This window comes from Pongo abelii, chromosome 6 (genome assembly GCF_028885655.2).
Source record: "Pongo abelii isolate AG06213 chromosome 6, NHGRI_mPonAbe1-v2.0_pri, whole genome shotgun sequence".
Lineage (NCBI taxonomy): Eukaryota > Metazoa > Chordata > Mammalia > Primates > Hominidae > Pongo > Pongo abelii.
Window position 1 is genome coordinate 80,334,392 of NC_071991.2, and position 18,890 is coordinate 80,353,281.

At 38.2% G+C, this 18,890-nt stretch overlaps 1 protein-coding gene across 2 annotated transcripts in view; it reads right to left on the bottom strand.

Annotated features, from left to right (window-relative positions):
- The window catches only part of DYNC1I1 (dynein cytoplasmic 1 intermediate chain 1), a 317,152-nt gene that overhangs the window by 108,623 nt on the left and 189,639 nt on the right, over positions 1 to 18,890 (bottom strand). For both annotated transcript variants that reach the window (XM_024249962.3, XM_009242996.4), the window contains 3 exons: positions 12,444 to 12,533; positions 5,089 to 5,251; positions 2,834 to 2,933 (listed from right to left, as the gene is read on the bottom strand). In XM_024249962.3, coding sequence (XP_024105730.1) covers positions 2,834 to 2,933; positions 5,089 to 5,251; positions 12,444 to 12,533 — 353 coding nt within the window. The remainder of the gene's footprint in view (positions 1 to 2,833; positions 2,934 to 5,088; positions 5,252 to 12,443; positions 12,534 to 18,890) is intronic.

Here is an 18,890-nt window from a genome sequence, read left to right on the forward strand (position 1 = left end):
TCCTCTATCTCTCTTCTTTCTTAATATCATTCGATTGCATCTAAATCCATCAAAAGTCTCTTTATTCCGTAAGTACGTAATCCTGGTCCTTTGAACCCCACAACAGTGTTGTGATGCAGGAGCTGAGGGTTCTAATCTCTTTTTCTTATGCCTCATATACAATACATTTTTCAAAATTGCAAACCTCTTCCCCACAGCTTAGGTGGGCAGGTCACACAAAAATAGGGGAAAATAAACGTGGTCTCTCCATGGTAGAGTTTCTGTTATTTCCAACTTCACTTCCTCCAACACAAACATCATGCAAGACCCTGTGTGGAAACACCTCCACAGGCAATGTGGCCCATCACCTACTGAGGCAAGGCAGGGACCAGCCCCACTCCGTGCCTCCTCAGGGAGTGTTATCAGCTGACCCGGGAACAACGTAGTAGTTGCCTTTGAGGAATGTGTCAGATAAGGTTCCTGTGTAATTCCCCGACTCTGAACAAGTGAACAAGCTGAGCTAAGTGTTTCCTCAGGCTTGGATCTGTTTTCTGTGCACACACTCAAGCATGCTCAGAGACCACCCACACACTGGTGGAAAGTGGTTGGGCAAACCCTGCTTGTCTTCGTCTCTGCAAGATCACTCACTGTGTGCTTTGTTGTTTGGATACAAAAAGGGATTCAAGAGGAGAGAACATTTACCCACTTTATGGCTGATGAGGGTCTAGTTATGGGGAATTACACCTCTCTTTTGTTCCCCTGTTCTCCAATAGGATTAATTGGGACTTATACATTTTATAGCTCTGCCTAGAATACCCTCCTCTCCCCTCCATTTGTCTAAATCCCAGTCTTCTGAGAAGCGCTGTCTGACCAGAGACAGATTCCAACCTCCACCGAACTTTGAGAGCACTTGCTATCTGCCCCATATCATTCTGCACCTTTACAAGCTCTTTTAGTTTCAGATCCAGAAGCTCTTTGTGAGAGGCAGTGGTTAAGAGCATATGCCATGGGATGCTAAAATACTTTGGTATAAGTCCCCACTATACCACATCCTAGTTGAGTGATTTTTCAGCAAGTTACTTAGCTTCTCTGAGCCTCAACTTCTTCAAATATGTCATGGAAATAGTAAGGGTGGCTGCCTCATATGATTGTTGTGAGGGGGAAATAAGAAAGCCTTCATAGCAGCTATCATGGTGCTTTGCATGTAAGAAAAATAAATTAAAAGCTAGCTATGACTATTATTCCCAATAAAAGCATTGATAACAAGAAAGCAGAAACTGTGCTGTGCATAAGTACTTAGGAGTAATCATTCCTGCTTCTCTCACTGTTCTTATGTCAGTGTTATTGCAGGAAGGAACATTGTTGTTAAGAATGTGGGCTCAGGCATCAGATGCTTAGGTTCAAATTCTGATGTCACCACACTAGGCTGTGTGCCTTTGCATGTTACTTACCTACTCAGTGCCTGGTATATTGTCACCTAGTTGAGTTGGCCATTCAGCAAATTGGCTTTTGTTAAATTTGCCTGCTTTCACTCTGAATGCCACACTGATGGGCTTAGACTTCCTTTCTACGGGCAATGGGGAGTTTTGGTCTAGGGAATGAAGAGATCAGGTTTTTTTTTTTTTTTTTTTTTTTTGAGATGGAGTCTCACTGCATCACCCAGACTGGAGTGCAGTGGCACAATCTCGGCTCACAGCAACCTCTGCCTCTCGGGTTCGAGCAATTCTCCTTCCTCAGCCTCCCGAGTAGCTGGGATTATAGGCATTTGCCAGCACACTCGGCTACTTTTTCTATTTTTAGTAGAGAAGGGGTTTCACCATGTTATCCAGGCTGGTCTCAAACTCCAGACCTCAAGCGATCCACCCGCCTTGGCCTCCCAAAGTGCTGGGATTACAGGCTTGAGCCACCTCACCCAGCCGAGTGATCAGATTTTTATTTTAGAAAGATTGTTTGGGTAGATTTCTATAGGGGAAAACTGTAGGTGGACAAGCATGAAGGTAGAAATATCAGTTTGAAGGTTAAGAATAGTATTAGATGATGAATACGTGAGTGAAGACATGGAAAGTCTTCGTGACAGACTGGGTCTGGAAGAGAAGACGAAGTGGCAATGTTGATGAAAGTTCTGCTTTAGGCTCTTGGGTATATTGTGGTGCCTTTAACATAGAGATCATATAACAGGTAAAAAAGGATTTGGGATATATGAAAATAATGAGTTACTAATTCATTTAAGATTCTATGGGACACCTAGAATAGTGGCTCTGTCTGGTGTACAAAGTGAAATTCAGCAGGGAGATTGGGCGGGAGATATAAACACGCTGTTCGTGATTGAATCCTTAGCAGTGGAAGAGATCTCCTGCAGAGAACACATCAGGAAGAAGAGCAGGGGTTGAGGGCATGACCACAGGGACCTCAAGGATGGTCAGAGGAAAAAGAAATCCTGGAGAAGTCAGAGAACTAGGAGACAGTAGAGAGGAGTAGTGAGAATTCAATGGAAAGAGGATGTTTCTATAGGCACAAGGAAGCTGACTAGCTGCTTGACAAAGAAAGGTCAGGACAGATGTGGAATTAAGAATATCCACAGGATTTGACAAGTAGGAAATCAGTGGTAATCTTAATGGAACAGTTTCATGGACAGAACAATCTGGCTTCTTGTTTGGTACCTAGCACATAGTAGGTACTCAATAAATACAAATAACTGAGTAGAGAATTGAAACTGAAACCTCAATAAAATGAGGGGAAAAAAACCAACAGGCATAGAGAGGAAATCGTAGGCAAGTAAACAAATCTCTTTTTTTTTATACAAATGCCACGAGAACACAAGCCCAGTTTGTCCCAGCCCAGCAATAATTCTTACCTGGAGGGACCAGTCCATACAAGTGACCACTCGATGCTTGGACCAATGCTCATCATAGAACTGACGATTGAAAGAAAGATTGGCTCCAGCCTGAACATCCCTAGGAGGATTTAAACATCAGAGATAAATATGGAGCTCTTTCTCTATGCTGCTCATATAGAAGCACTGATATGGCAAAAGCCTGGCACACAATACTCTCTGAGGCCAAAATGTTAATCTAGACTATATACCCTGATCAAAATTAATGAACTAAAGATGGTCTTCTTTATGAAAATCTCTTTCTAACCTGGCCTGGAAAGGGTTTCCATGTCGTTCCAAGACTGTTATGAAATGTCAGATTTGTTTCAAGTTCCCATCTTGACCAGTCCCAAGCTTTCTCCAACCCTGGTTCAGGCCAGAGCCTCTCCCTGAAAGGCTCTGGCCTGAAGCAGGGCTTATTAGAAATCTCTGCTATCAAGGGAGCACAGCTCACCAGAGGATTCTTTGATATCGATACTACCTTATTTGTCCTTAGACCAGAAATGATATGCATGTTTTTATTTACTTGTAAATGCTGACAGGCTGTAGCAGTAGCCTCCTCACTCAATAGTAAGTGATAATTTCTACCATGAGACAGGCGTGGTAGACAGTGGAGGATTCACCAGATGTGTTCCAGATACTTATCACTTCTGCCATGGACCAAAACAGCATCTGAATCTAGGAGGATTACAGTTTAGCCAGTGTTTACTTGGCTGACACTCAACTGGCCATAACACCTCCTTCAAGGAACTCAGTGCTGGTTATGCAGCTGCTCCACAAGCTGAGTATTTACATCGAGTAATGTTTGTTCTGGACCAGGAACTATGGGATCTGCATAAAAAGCTGCCTAAGTTGCTTGGGCTTTGGTTCAGAAATTCTTCTACACCCACCTTTCCTCTGTTCATTTGCTTCAACTGCTGGCTTGCACCCTGCATCACTTAACTTATATGGCTCTTGTTCAGACTGGGTGACCTGGCTTCCAACAAGTTATTTGGGCTCTAATTAGTAAACCTAATATGACATTTTTTTTTTCTGCTAACCCTTCCTCAGCTCCGCCATTGCAAACTCAGGATATATATATATGTGTGTGTATATATATATATACATATATGTATATGTATATATATATGTGTGTGTATATATATATACATATATATATATGTATATATATACACAAACACACACACATGTCCTGCCAGGAGCCTAGGATAATACTGAGCCAGGCACACAGAGGGAAATAGGACCAACAAAATCAAGAAAGTCATAGAAAAATGGCTTCTCAGAAAAACACAATGATTGTAGAGCATATATATTCAAAATATTGTTGTCTCTTCAAGGTAGTCTAAAGATGCTGCCTATTGTTGAGAACATGTACAGAACTCCCTTTTGAAATTGGTTTTCACGCCTCTGTTACATTCCCTTGAGCATCCTCAATGATGATAAAATATCGTCCTTTAAGAATGTATTTGGATTTTAGAAATGGCAAAAAAAATCAGGCCTGATGAAAAAGGCAAGTGACCCTACCTTCACATATCATTCTTGGCCAAAAGAGATCTGTTGCTAAGAACAGCTACATTTATGTTTATAAGGCTCATATAGTCCCTCCTATTCTCCCCAGGATGATGGTTGACGGTCATGGCCTTTTCCAATACCTATGCTACAGTCACAGAGGAAGTCATTTAGGGACACTTGCTTCTATTGATTAGTTTTGTTTTGCCTGTAAATATATTCTTGCATATATTAATATGTTTCCTAAAAGGCATATACACATATGCATACTTTCATGGTACCAGAAAGAGGAAACATTTTCCAGTCTCTGTTCATCATTACCCACATCAGTTAACTTCTCCCATACCTCATGTTTATTTTCTTCAATTTCCTATTTGCTTGGACACCAGGAATAAATCTAGTAGATACAACATGAATCTCCTTTGCTGCTTAAAAAGAATGTTTTCTCAGAGGATAATGCATGTGACTCTGCCAGTCTCTATCACCTGGACTGTTCGCCAGATACCAAGTTCAAAAGCATTTCACAGAAGCACATGATAATTACAAGGAAGTTCTAAGCCAGAAGTTATCACCAAAGCCCATAGTCAAAGCTGTTCAGCAAGATCAATTCCAAAATTTCACCCTCCTCTGATTTCTTAATTTGGAATTTTCCTAGTCAGAACATAAATAAATTTAGAATTAACAGATAACTTACGCTATTTTTTAAAGAACGCACACAAGAGACTAACCCATCTTTTTCCTCTAACTCTCGGCCGCTGTAGTCAAAAAAGATGTCGGAATCTTCAGCCAGGGCTCTTTCAATTACCCGTATTGTCCGGTCAAAAAAGATGAGAAATTCCTCTGAATGAAGGATCTGCTGTTTTTCTTCCTCTGTCAGCTCTCTTGGAGGGGCTTTATTTATTTATTTTTTTGTAAAAGAGATTGTTAGGGAAGAAAAAAGGGACAATTAAAACTTATCAAGAGGAACCCAACTCTTGAGAGAGACTGCTTATCAAAGGAGTGGCAAGACACAGTGAAACAAATCATTGCTAATATTGATTCTAAATTATTTACAAATTCACACCAAAGGCTTCTGCAGATGTCCCCACAAAAAGATTGCATATTTGGTCTAATCATTATTTTGAAGAGTTGAAGAAGATTACAAATAAAAATAGATTGGTGTGTTTTTAGCAATCAGTTCTAAATGTTTTTTTAACTTGAAAAACTGCTCAAATATGGCATAATAGATAAATTCACAAAACTATGTATTTATATATGCTATTGTACTATTGTCAAGCTGGCAATATTAAATAATTAGGAACACTCTATAATATGATCCACATAGTACCTTTCCTCTTTCTACTGAGTAAATTCATAAATTCATTTTATTTTAAACGGTTAGTTGGCAAGGCTGACTGATTGTTATATAGATTATATTCAAAAGAAGAAATATATCATTCCAAACCTGCTTTCACTCAAGATCTGCTTTAATTTAAACAAACACATGGAACAAATACATGCCTCTATAAAACAACCCACAATTGTTTTTCTGCCTTACTTTTCTGGCATGATTAATCTTATCGAACTAAATTTGAAGATACAAAATGAGACAAAGAGATCAAATAACTAGTAGCATGTCATAGTTTCTGAAAGTGAGCTCACCTTAGAGTCACCATTTGGTTACATAAACCATTCCTTCAATTGCAAGTTTTACATAAAACCTTAGGGAAGGGATTAGGAACTTCCCAGACCAAAAAACCCTCAAGGGCAGAAACTGTCAGCTGAACCTTTGTGGTTCTTCAGGAACCCCAGTTCAACTCTGGTGGAGAGAGCCTTCAATAAACTTTTCATTGATTACTCTTTCAGTAAGTAGTACAGAAGCTCCTGAAGTTAAACTTACAGGAGAGGGGTAGTGCATTACAATCACAGGTGGAGCCTCTGGTGGAATCACTCACCTACAGGGTTTTCCAAGCACTGCCACAACCATCCTAACAACAAAATCGATTTCCACATGGCCACATGGTCAGAAGAATCTTTTAGGTACTATCACCTGTAGCATAATATTTTATGAAAGTGTTACATAATTTGACTAATTGTATCTTGAAGCCTAAGAAATCTGTAGTGTCAAGAAGCCCTTCTACAGAGTCAAGTCATGGCAGTGGATCCAATGTTCATAACATCTCCCTCTTTCTAGCCTCCCCTTCCCTGCCCCAGACCATGATGCAGGGGGTCTGGAGAAACACGAGAATCTCTATTTGTACAAGAAACTAGAATGATCCTGATGTAGTTGGTTCACACCTTAAAAAATGCTCTCCAGGTAATATTAGGGCAACACGTGATTCATCCACTATAGCAGAAGAATTTCTCCTAACACACCCCACCTCGTAGTTTCTAGCAGCCCTAAATAAAATTAGAAATATTTCTTTGCTGTCTAGGTCTCCAGAGCCCTAAATATTCCAGTGTGTACTGGGACTTTCCAAGGACCCCATTAACTTCTACTGAGCAGTGCAGCTGAGACACTAGTTTGTGAAATGCTGAATCAGGCAATATGCACACTCAGACTTAGGCTAGGTAGTGGGGAAATAGGTGGAGGTCATAAATAACACAAAGAACTCTACGAAACCAACCTGGAATCAAGCACCCTGCCATATGCTAGATTTGATTAGTTAATCAATGCACTGAAGCTCTTTGAGCAGTAGTTTTATCTATGAAATGGGGATGATACCTAAACTTTAAGTCTGGTTTAAGAATTAAAGCTAAATATGCTGGGCTTCAATAATTAGTAATGAAGTAGCAATTTACTAGTGTGCTTTCTAAAACTTCTGTAAATGAGACATTTGAATTATTTCACTCCAGAATATAATAAAACTACAAAATGGAACTAGGCAAAAGGGGAACAAACCCTACTAAGTCCATTTTGTTTTGGTTGATGCTGTTACATAAATGAATAAACCTGACTAAACAAGAATACTATAGGCCAAGAAGAATGTCTTATTCAAAAAGACTCACTTGGCCTTGGTCACTGTTAATAGATGACTTGAGTCACACTTGAAATTAAACAAAGAAGTAGGAATTTTTCTCTATTTATTTTTTTAAGATATTAAAAAATCTTTCTAGTCTCTGTTTATCTTTTCGAGCCACTTCTATTTCACCTGTATTTTTCCTTACAGGTCCATTACCTTGAATAAAAAATAGTATCTATGTAATTTTCTGTAATTTTTTTCTTCCCTGTAGCTTATTGTCACTTTGATCTCAGCTTTCAAGACAAAACTTCTTCTCTAACAGAAACATAAATGGCTGATCAAAGTGTGCTTGCAGAGGCCAAGTTCAGGTAGGTGGAGCACTAGCCTCTCCAGATATTATGATTGATAATACAATATTTGGCTTGAAATTAAAATGCTACAGAAGCAAAGAAAAGATACATTTTATATGAAGCTTTGATGTCAAACAGGGATCAAATGACATGATTTGTTAGCACAAAATAATCAGATGCATGTGCAGATGAGTACTTTTTAAAAGTCATAAACAATATTCAACTTAATTAAATAGGGCCAGAGTAATTTTTGATTAAATAAACAAAACCTCCCATACTTAAAGATCTTTAAATTGATAAGTGTTGTTCAATATCATGAAAACATAATGGAGTATCCAGGAACCACAACCAAAAGGTGTATTCAGAGATAAAAACCTCTCCAGGCATCATATTTCATGAAAGAAAATTGGTTGATTAATGGATTCCACAAAGTTCAAAATACAGGAATGAACAAATAGAATCAGAATTGTTTTACTCCAAGATAGATGCCATATTCTACCTCAAGTATCTGTTTCTACAGCTTTTCCCTATCCCTGGAACCTAATAAATTATTTTTAACAAGTTCATGGCATTAAAAATGTAGGAATTTAATAGCAAAGGGCATACCAAAACAAAATGTGGGCATGGATAATAGTTTTTCTTATAGGTTAAGCAGAAAATACTATTATAGCAGATTTTTTTTTTCTTTGTTTTCACAACACAAAACATGGAGTGTTTCTGCCAAGAACTGGCAGCTAACAATACTTTGTGCATTTAAAGAGCTCTTCAAGAAGAAGTAGATTCTACACTATGAAAAGTAGAATGCATGGATGTAACTTACATGTAATCCAAATGATAAGACAATTTTCAAAGTTACCAAAATTTAACCAGTTATATTGAACTTGAATAACTTGTATGAAAGAAATTTTACTGAATACATCAAATTCAGAAGACAGCCTAATTCTACGAATTTGTGGCCTGCAAAATTAAAATAGAATATAAATTTCACTTAGGGTCCACTTTTTATTGTAGAAATGTTAATTTTTCTTATTTTTATATATGAAAATACTTTTAAATATATCTTTCAAGTATGATTGTATCTCATTTGCCATGTTTTCTTGACCTTTCCTGCTATCCTCAATGTATACTTTGTCAGTTTCTCTTTAATTAATTTATACTACTTTAAACTATATCTTTTGGGTTCTGCCTTCTCGTGATTTTTTTCCCTCTATAAAAATGTACAATTTATAATGAAGTTCACAACTTATACTGAGTTTTTTAGTATCTCATTTCTATGTTAAAAGATATTTTAAAAATATCTACTACAAATATGTCTTGACTTGTTTCAGTGATGTTGCTTTAAATTTCAATATAAAAATTATTCAAAAATATTTTTCAAGGATCTCTAAGAGATAAAAAATAAATAAACCCATGTAGCCAGGAAAAACATTAGATTAAATAAGGACAGTGGCTCTCATGGGAATTTTACAGTGAAATCAGTTCATAAACAGCAGCAAGAAACCAAACCAAACTAAAAGTGAAGGATATCTTTCTGTGAAGTCAATGTGAGGTTTATGAGTTGATTTGTATTTACAAAAAAGTTAGGTTCCCAGTTGTGTTGTTTTGAATTTCTAAACATGAAGACACGAGGACACTGACATGTAGAAGTTTTCTAAACTTTGATTATAAGCTAAAATATACCTGATTTTTTTCCTACTCTATGGCAAAAAAAAGTGAAACAGTAATTAATCAAGACTGCATTTCTTTAGTGTTTAATGCACTTTGATGTCACATGGGCAAAAATGTCAAAAGTTAGTGAGTACTGATTATTTTCCTCATGTCCCCCTCACCATCTTTTTCTTCCTTTTCACTCCAAAAAAAAAAAAAAGCCAGATTTCTCGAAAATGTGTTTCCTGGTTTGAAACTGTGTATGTCAAGTTTCAGCCCAGAGCAAATTTTTATGGCTGAGTAATAAATCCCTGAAACTCAGGGTTCATAATAGAAGTGCTGACACAGCCCTAACTACTATGCAGTCATGTGAATGGCGCCACGATTATATCTGCTAGAGATTCTTTCAAAAGTTTGCAAAATACTGTCTTGCTTTAAAAAAAAAAAGCCAGAGTTTGATGCCAACATAAACATGCTTTTAACCCATTATGTGTTAATTTGCAGAAAAGCCATTAATGGAGAATAAGGCACACAGTGCAGCAGGAACAGGAAATGTTCTTTCAAACTTCTTTTTGACTTTTAACATGACTTTAATCAATTCCATGAAGCATGAGTAACAGTTAAAACTGAAGGGTGTTTTCACTTGGAACTTAAGAAGGAGGTTGCTTTGCTTTGCTGGAGAAGATGACTTGGAGATTGGGGCTGGGGTGGTGGTGATGGGGAATCCACGCCAAGACACACAAAATATACCCTGGCTCCTTATCACCAGGTATATTTTAAGAATATTTTGCAAAGGGTAAAAGAGTACTTTAATAGATCCTGACTTATTTTGTACCTCACTACACCTGTAATTATGATATTCTACTCACCAACTTTTTTTAAAGACATTTTTAGTATACGTTTAAATGTGAGATCTCTTCGATCAAATTCATTTAGACTCTCAGAAAGAGTAAGCCTTGTGTCTTCTGTGGATGCACTGTTAAAATGCTGAACCTTCTCCTAAACCTTAGTCACACCCTAAACTTGACAGCAATTGAACTTCTCAATGTCTGAGACCTAGCACAGTAACAGAAATAAGACCTTTAATGATAGTTCAACGAGTTTAAAGGACTTTGCTTGCATCTCTATTGAAAGTTCCACATTTTTAAAATGTACTAGCTTGGGCGCCTGTAACCATGTTCTCATTTCAAAGCTGTGGGCTATGGCAAAGCTGAGCACAGAGAGCTGGGGCCCCCAAGGGCAATCATCCCATCAGGGTAGAAACCAGTTATAGACCCAGGCACTGCAAGGCAAGACTACTAATGACAATTTAGCAAACTTTTATACAGCACTTACTTTGTGCCAAGTATTGTTCCATACTAGCCCTGTTGAGTTTTTTAAAAACCTGTTTGCCAGATGGGGAAACTGAGGCAAAAAAAGGTTAAACTAACTTAGTCTGTAGTGATCACTTAGCTAATAATTGACAGAGACAAGATTTTATCCCAGGTAGTGTGGCTCCAGAGGCTATGCTTTTTCATTACTATCTTGCACTGGCTTTTAGATACCTGAGATTGCAAGAAACAAACCAAAACTAAACACCTACACTCAGACACACTTCAAATGAGCCTCAATATGAAGTGATTTTTAATAATTTTCTAAAATTGTGGCTGGGTGCGGTGGCTCATGCCTATAATCCCAGCACTTTGGGAGGCTAAGGCGGGTGGATCATGAGGTCAGGAGTTCGAGACCAGCCTGGCCAGTATGGTGAAACCCCGTCTCTACTACAAATACAAAAATTAGCCAGGCGTGGTGGCACGCACCTGTAATCTCAGCTACTCAGGATGCTAAGGCAGGAGAATAGCTTGAACCTGGGAGGTGGAGGTTGCAGTGAGCTGAGATTGCATCGCTGCACTGCAGCCTGGGACAGAGCGAGACTCTGTCTCAAAAAAAAAAAAAAAAAAATTGTCTCATTTAACTCCATATGATATGGATGTCATTTGTAATGGGCATTTGGGCTACTCTAATTTTCTCATGAGAGCACAAGGTGTTGAAGTGAGTACTTGGGATCAGTAGGTATCAATTCCTACAAAAGACCCCAGTGCTGAACATCTGCCACACTGTGCCAGAGCCACAACCATCTTTAAAATTTACAAATCAAATGAGCTTCTAATCAGAGTTATATTGATCTATACTTGGGACACTCAGTAGGAAATATGGAAGAACCTTTTTAATCTACACAGTTCTCAGGTACCACTCTTCATTTATTTACCAGCAAGTAAGACAAGTTCAAAATTCTCTTCTGTCTCCATAGGCGGAGAATCTCAAGTAAATCAAAATTGGGTTTGTAAGGAAATGTCACCTACGGTATTTCCTGTCTCTCCATTTCTGTTCTTTTTTCTTTCTTTCTACTTATAGGCACAGTGCTATCATGAGGAGGGCAACAGGGTAAAATGTACACTTTGGATTTAACTCTAAATCTTGGCTCATGTACTTGTACATTAGGTATCCTTGGATAAAGTTTTAGACCTCTCTCTTCCTAGTTCTCTGCCTATAAATAGGGGTAATAACGGTATCTGCTTCAAAATGATGTTGTAAGGAGTGAGTAATATCTGTGGAGTGCTTAGAAGAGCGCCAAGGGCATAGTGAGCCCTTAATAAATGTTAGTTATTATTATCACCAGAACATGTAAGAGGTTGTTCCTCCTTATACAGGCAGAGTTGCAGAAGAAAAATTTTAATAGCAGAGTTACTAGCGTTGATCACTATTAATGTTTCTATGTAGATCACATGAAAACACTTTAGAATTTATTGACAAAATAATTATATCTAGTCCTTTGCTTTACTGTTATCATTGGGAATATATGGTTCTGTGAACAAGATAACATGGCAATTGGTAACAAGTGTTACTGGAATTGTGACTAAAATTGTTACTGAAATTGTGGACGTTTTGCACTTTATTTGCCTTTATCAGTCAAGATATAAACGACTCTTGCTTTGGAGATTACAGTTTATGTTGCTAAATGTAATGTATAAAACAATCATAGAAAATCTTCCCTATAGGGGATGCAAATTCAAATTCAATTTTTACTTAGCTCTATTGTCTCTTATATTAGTAAAGGCAAACAAAAGAATAAAATGATTACTCAGTTTATTTTCCATACCATACCTTCCTTCACTTCCTGTTTTTTGTCCTGATTTTCCAGTTCTGAGTCCTGGCCAACTTTAGGTTCCACCATTTCCTCATCTTCCTCATCCTCTAGAAAAAAGAAAGAGAAAAATACAATATTTTCTTTCCTCCAAATCAAAGTCTTTGGTTGATAGTGGGAGGTAGGGGTAAAGGGTAAAGTTCCAATCATTTAGGGCAACATCTAAGTAAATCAGTCCACAATGAATGCCCAAGATAAATGTTCATGAATTTATGAATAAATTATCTCCAAAAGGGGACTCTTTGAAAATTTCCCCAAGCTGTTGAGAAAACCACAGTGAATGGGCACCTGTATATGCAGCTCTAGGCCCTCACCACGTGGGATGTCTTGGAATTGCCTCCCTGACCTCTGAAGCTTCTTCGAAGATGGCCCAGGAACAGATTTTAAAATGTTTCCACCTGGAGCACATTTTCCACAGGGAACACCTGTTGTACAGATGACTCATTTCCAATTTAATTCTCACCAAATTAATTTGTTTTTGACCTACAGAAAAGGGTTAAATACAGGTCTGACCCCAGGTCAAATGCCATTGGCAAGAAAACAACCAAGGGAAGGGCCCCCAAAGTCAATGCCATTGGTCTGGTAGAAAACAACTCAAAATGGTATTTACACATTCAGAGGAGTTCATGCATTAATGTGAATTTAATGAGACTAACAAGTCGACTGAGTTGGCTACGCCACCAGATGTTACAGTGCCCTTCCTGCCCTATGCAAATGTATGCTCATTTTTCCTCTTCTCTCAACTTGCCTTTCCTAGAGGCCCCTTCCATTATAGAGTGTTTGAAAGCATCAGGCACAGTGTAGAAGGTTTAGGGGAGTGTCAAGGTGTCACAAGAAAATCCAAATTATAGAAAATAAAATGACATAAAAAATTAAAATTTGCTTTCAGTCTTTAAATATGGTATTGTACTCCATGTAGGTTATTGATTTCATTGGTTCAAATAGAGTTGAAAAGAAATGACTTTGCTTCTCCCTCCACCCCATATATTTGCTCATTCAACAAATATTTACAGAACTTCTATAAAATCTCAAGCTCTGTAGATAGTCCCATTTCCATCACACTAAATCCTGAGATGTATCAACTCAAAATTTCAGCACCAATCACTTAGACTACATTATAAATGCATACTTAAATGCTCAAATAAATAAGTAACTTACAAAATTGTAAGTAAGCAACTTACAAAATTCTAACTAATATTAAGCAAGTGATTTGTGGTAGGAATATCAATTTTAAAAATAGAGATATGTAAAATATAGCATTACAATTTAGATATTAGAATTTTGAAAACATGAATTTTAATTGAAATATCATACTCTATAGGCATGCAGGTAGACTGTGGAGCCAAGCTCACTACTTTATAACCACACTATACATATATAAGAAAGGATGTAAAACATTTTAAAGAACTGTTATTTATTATTCACACAAACCTCTGAGGTGACAGTTATGAGATGAAAAGTCGCACTTAAAATTTTGAAAAGAAAACTGTTACCTAGACTTTTAAACAAATAAATCTTTAAAAAGTTAAGTTATAAGTGGCATATCTATGTCCTTATCCATATGTGAAGATATTAATGCTATCTCTTCACACACACACACAAAATTCCATTTGGAAAGTCCTAATCAAAATATCCATCTCGACATGATGTATCTTCCTGACCCAAGGACTAAACACAAAGTCTAGTGAAGAACTAGCTAGAGAGAAGTTTCCTCTTTCAGTAATCCTTGGATGAAGAGGCAGTTTTCAAAAGGCCTCTCAGCTGTTGGTAAGTGGCTTCATTTCTGAACCTTCTGGAGACATTTCTTTAACAGATTCAGCAGCCATGCCCTGACACTTATTAAGTACAGGGCAAATACAACAAAAAACAAAGGTGATAAGGCCAGAACTATGGGTTGAACTATGTCCCCAAAATTCATATGTTGAAGTAATAAACCCCAGTACCTCAGAATGTGGCCTTATTTGAAAATAGGGTCACTGCAGATATAATTAGTTCAAATGAGGTAATAATGGAGTAGGGCACCTAATCCAATATGACTGGTGCCATTATAAAAAGGGGAAATTGGACGCAGACCCACACACATAGGAAGAACACCATGTGGAGATGAAGGCAAAGATCGGCCTGATGCTTTTACAAGCCAAGGAACACCAAAGAGTGCCAGAAAACCACCGGAAGTTAGGAGAACAGATTCTTCCTCACAGTCCTCAGAAGGAACCAAGCCCACAGACTTCTTGATCCCAGATCCTAGCCTCCAGAACTGTAAGGCATTAAATTTCTGTTGTTTAAACAGCCAGTTTGTGGTATTTTGTTATGGCAAAACTTGAAAACTAACAAAGCCAGTAAGTGCATTTCCTTCTATAATCTTACAATCTAGTAGAAGGGATACAGGAGATATTCACTAATACTTAAGGCAGTGATGAGTGCATCATTTGTATAATCTAATTTATTTATCAGAACTTAGTACCTTTAGCCCAGTTTTACAGATGAGGAGACAGAATAATTTCCCCCGAAGGAATTGCAACCACATCCCACTTCAAGTTCTGTCTGGCTCTGCTTGTTTTGGGGTCTGTGATCTTTAACCACTATGCAAACTGCCTCCTGAACCACAGCATGATGTGAAATAGAAATGCCATGGAGAAAGGACTGAAATACAAGCAGCTGCAATGTTCTATTGCAAGGTAAGGAGGCTTTGCAGGGACTTTTTGAGGTGGACTTGCATGGCCTCAACATGGATTGTTCTTCCACACTCAGGAGGTGAACAAATACAAGTTGTAGCTGAGAAGGTATGTTTCTCACCCTTAAGAGCTGTACATAATGGATTATTTTATTTATCAGGTATTCTACAACCACATTCTGTTCTAATTTTCATTCTGGAATCCACTGCTTTGAGACCTGGCCAGCGATGCTTAATATGAAGTGTTAATTCCTCCAGCCAGAAAGATTCACAGCTTAGGTGAGAGCAGCACCCTAAAGGAGTATTTGCTCTTGTTCCAGGCTGGAGTCCACCACTTGCTGGCCCCTGGGTTTTATCCAATTCGTAGGAACTCTCTGAGCCCCCATTTCTCATCTGCTGGAGTGGGATAATAATCCTTCCTTAAAACACGTTGTTGTAAGAGTAACTAAGTAAAATAACCAATACAAAATTGCTTTTTAAACCATCAAGGTCATTGGGAACATACTTAAGCATAAATCTTCAAAACAAACATTGCCTTAGATTCTAACAAATATTGACTGAGCACTTACTATGTGCCAGGTGCTGGGCACACACCAGGGAACAAGACAGACAAAATAATCTCTGTGCTCATGGAGCTTCCATTCCAGTGGAGAGAAACCAAAAACAAATAAAAAAGCAAAATATATATTGTGTCAGACAAGTACTATGGGGGAAAATACAAAATAGGAAAAAGAGATTAGGCAAGAGTGGGAGAGTCTCAATTTAAAACAGAGTGAAAAGGTCCACCAAGGCCACAATGAGGTGACGTGTGAGCAAAAACTTAAAGGAGTTAAGGGAGTGAGTTGTGTGAGTTTCCTTGGAGGAAATAAGACTAATAACAAATAGATTCTTGCTTCTCAGTCCATGGACCCGAGGGGAGTAATGGATCAAAGTCTGGATTCACTGATAATTAGTTACACTGACTATAGGTAATAATTGTGCGTTCATTAGAGCCATCTAGTTTGAGTACTTAAATCTTCTAGTTCTTAAAACTGAAAGTAGTTTTACCAAATGACTTTGAATTAGTCAGCTTAAATAGTAACAAGTTCTCATCTTTCACAGCTATAAGGGTGTTTATTTTAAACATTAATTCTCAGAAGAGTCAAAAAAGAAACACCATGACCAAAAATGCCACTATGAGCTTATTGGAAAAATATTATTCTGTGAAGGGCTTGGCTATAAAAACGACTAGGTTTGTGATACAATGTCTAGGCTTATGCATAGAAGCATGTGAGGAAATAGCAGGTTATCTAATTCCTTGAATGGAAAATCCTTCCCCAGAGAATATGTTTTTGATCAGTCTAAAAAAATACACACAACAAATACGTATTGTGTTTATAGTATGTACAAAGTCCCATAATGAGAACCTGTGAAAAACAGAGAAATTTAAAACATAGTACCTGCCCTTTTAAAGTGTCTACACACCAGTTGTAGGTATTAATTTTTAGTGGCCACAGAATTCTTTGTCTATCAGCCTTTTAAAGACATAAAGTAAGTTTTTCAGTGGATTTGCTAAGGAAATAAAACACAAGAGACTGGTTTGTTTCTCTGCATACTGATATGTTTGCCTTGCTCAGCAAAGAGAGTATATTTTTCTTTAAAACTCTGGTTTCCTTTCTGGTGCAATTGGAATTACTTCTGTTGAAACCATTTTCAAAACAGTTAAATAACTTTAAAGAAAAGGATTTATGTAGACCTGCTACAGACTACTGATATATGAGTTGTGCCACTACTTCATACCCAGTTACGTTTCCTTTGAGATTGGAAGGAAAAAAATTACCACCCATGTATGGTTTCCCTTATCCAGATCCACACAAGAAATTAAACTAGTGGCAGAAGTTAATTACCTGTCAATCCAAGGGGCTAATTTCTAAACAATGGCATCTTTTAGACACATTATTTTATTTAGTACCCATATTCTGCCGTCTCCAGTTTCCACATTCATTCCTCCTGGTTGGAAAAATCTTTGGTAACCAGTTAAGATTTTCAGAGGTCTAAGAATGAGTAACTGCATATTATGTAGCAATCACAGATAACACTCAGCACCATGCTCGACCCTTTGCCTGAGCTCCAGAAGAGTTCGTTTCCTCCACTAGTCCATGGCTCTGAATGAAGCCGACGTGGACAGTTTTAGTATGCAGCAGTCCTCTGCTCCCTGACTTGTTCTGATAGCCTTACACATGGGAGGTATTTGAAAGGGAGTGCAGTGGAACATTTGTCAGTGTTTGGCAATATAGTGTAATGCAAAACCCCTTTCTGTCTGGGGCATATTCCCTTTGCAGCAATTCCGGATTGGTGATATGCTGGATCCTACTTTCCTCTCTCGAAGCCCAGGGGGAGAGAGTTTCCTGCTGTTCATCTCCTGGTGGCCAGGGCACAGACAGGATCTGGGGAGTCAGGCTGGTTGCTCCTAACTCAGGCTTTGTCTTTGGATCCTTGGAGTCAGAGCTGAGAAAAAAGTTAGGATTCATTTTGGGGGAAAACGCAGTAGCAGCAGTGACGCCCAACATCCCAGCAAGATTGTTCCACAGGCCCAGTGTTCCAGAGTTTCCTCGGTCCCACGCTTTTTCAAACCTGTTCCTTCTGCCTCCTGTTGATTCTGTGAGTACCAGATTTCCTTCCAATAAATCCCACTAGAGGCATTGTCAGCACCAGATTTCCTTCCAGTAAGTCCCACTGGAGATGATGCCTGCTGCATGCAACCAGAACCCTCAATGACACAAGGCGACCCTCTGTGAAGAGAGGGGTTTGTGTTTTACGAGGCCACTGGGTTCTTGCTTTCCTCAGCCCTCTTAGGGCTTGCAAAACCTTGGGATAAGAGGATCTGAGCTCCTGCCACAGCCCTTGTTGCTCTGCTCCTGACGTTTCATGAGAGGACTGTGGCTCCTCCATCTGCCACCTCAGGAGGACCACTAAGGCTGGCTCGGGTGGAGAGTGAAGGCAGGGAGTGGAAAGGGCCATTTCGCTCCATCCTTCTCATCTCCAAAAGGCATCCTGCTGCTGCCCAGAGCGGGAGGCACAAAGCAATTACCACTTTGACTTTGAATTGAATGGGCCAATGACTGCAAGATGCACAATTATTTTATATACCACTGAGAAAGACGATTACTGCTATTAAACTATAACACACCATCAATTTTAATGTGAAAATTGTGAATGTTAGAAATGATCAAATACGTTGTGGCTTATGAAATGAATAGAAATAAGCTTCCAAGATGTAAACTGGCAAGGACACAGAGGCAATTCTAAATCAAGCTTACTAGTGTACTATTATTGGAGAATAGACTTGGAGAGATATAAAGACCTGAGTTTTTGTTTTGTTTTATTTGTTTGTTTTTTTGGATATGTTCTTTTCAACTTAAGAACAAATGCCCTAGCCACTTTTATATAATTCCATGTATGGATATTCAGATAGTGATTCTTCTTATAACATATTTCTAAATTTTTAATAGAAAAAGACTTAACCCCTTCAAGTTCTATTAAAGTTTTAAAAAATATATTGGAAGATATTCTTTGCAGTTCTGGCTTTGGTTTCGTCTTTTCACATAATGCCTTTTGTCTCATTTTATCTTTTCTAATATTATATGCTCACTCTGGTTAGCTCTTACACCTATATCTTCCACTATCACCTATAAGTTGATTTCTCCAGCCAAGATATCCCTTCTAGGCTCTAGACTCTGTAGTGGACATTACA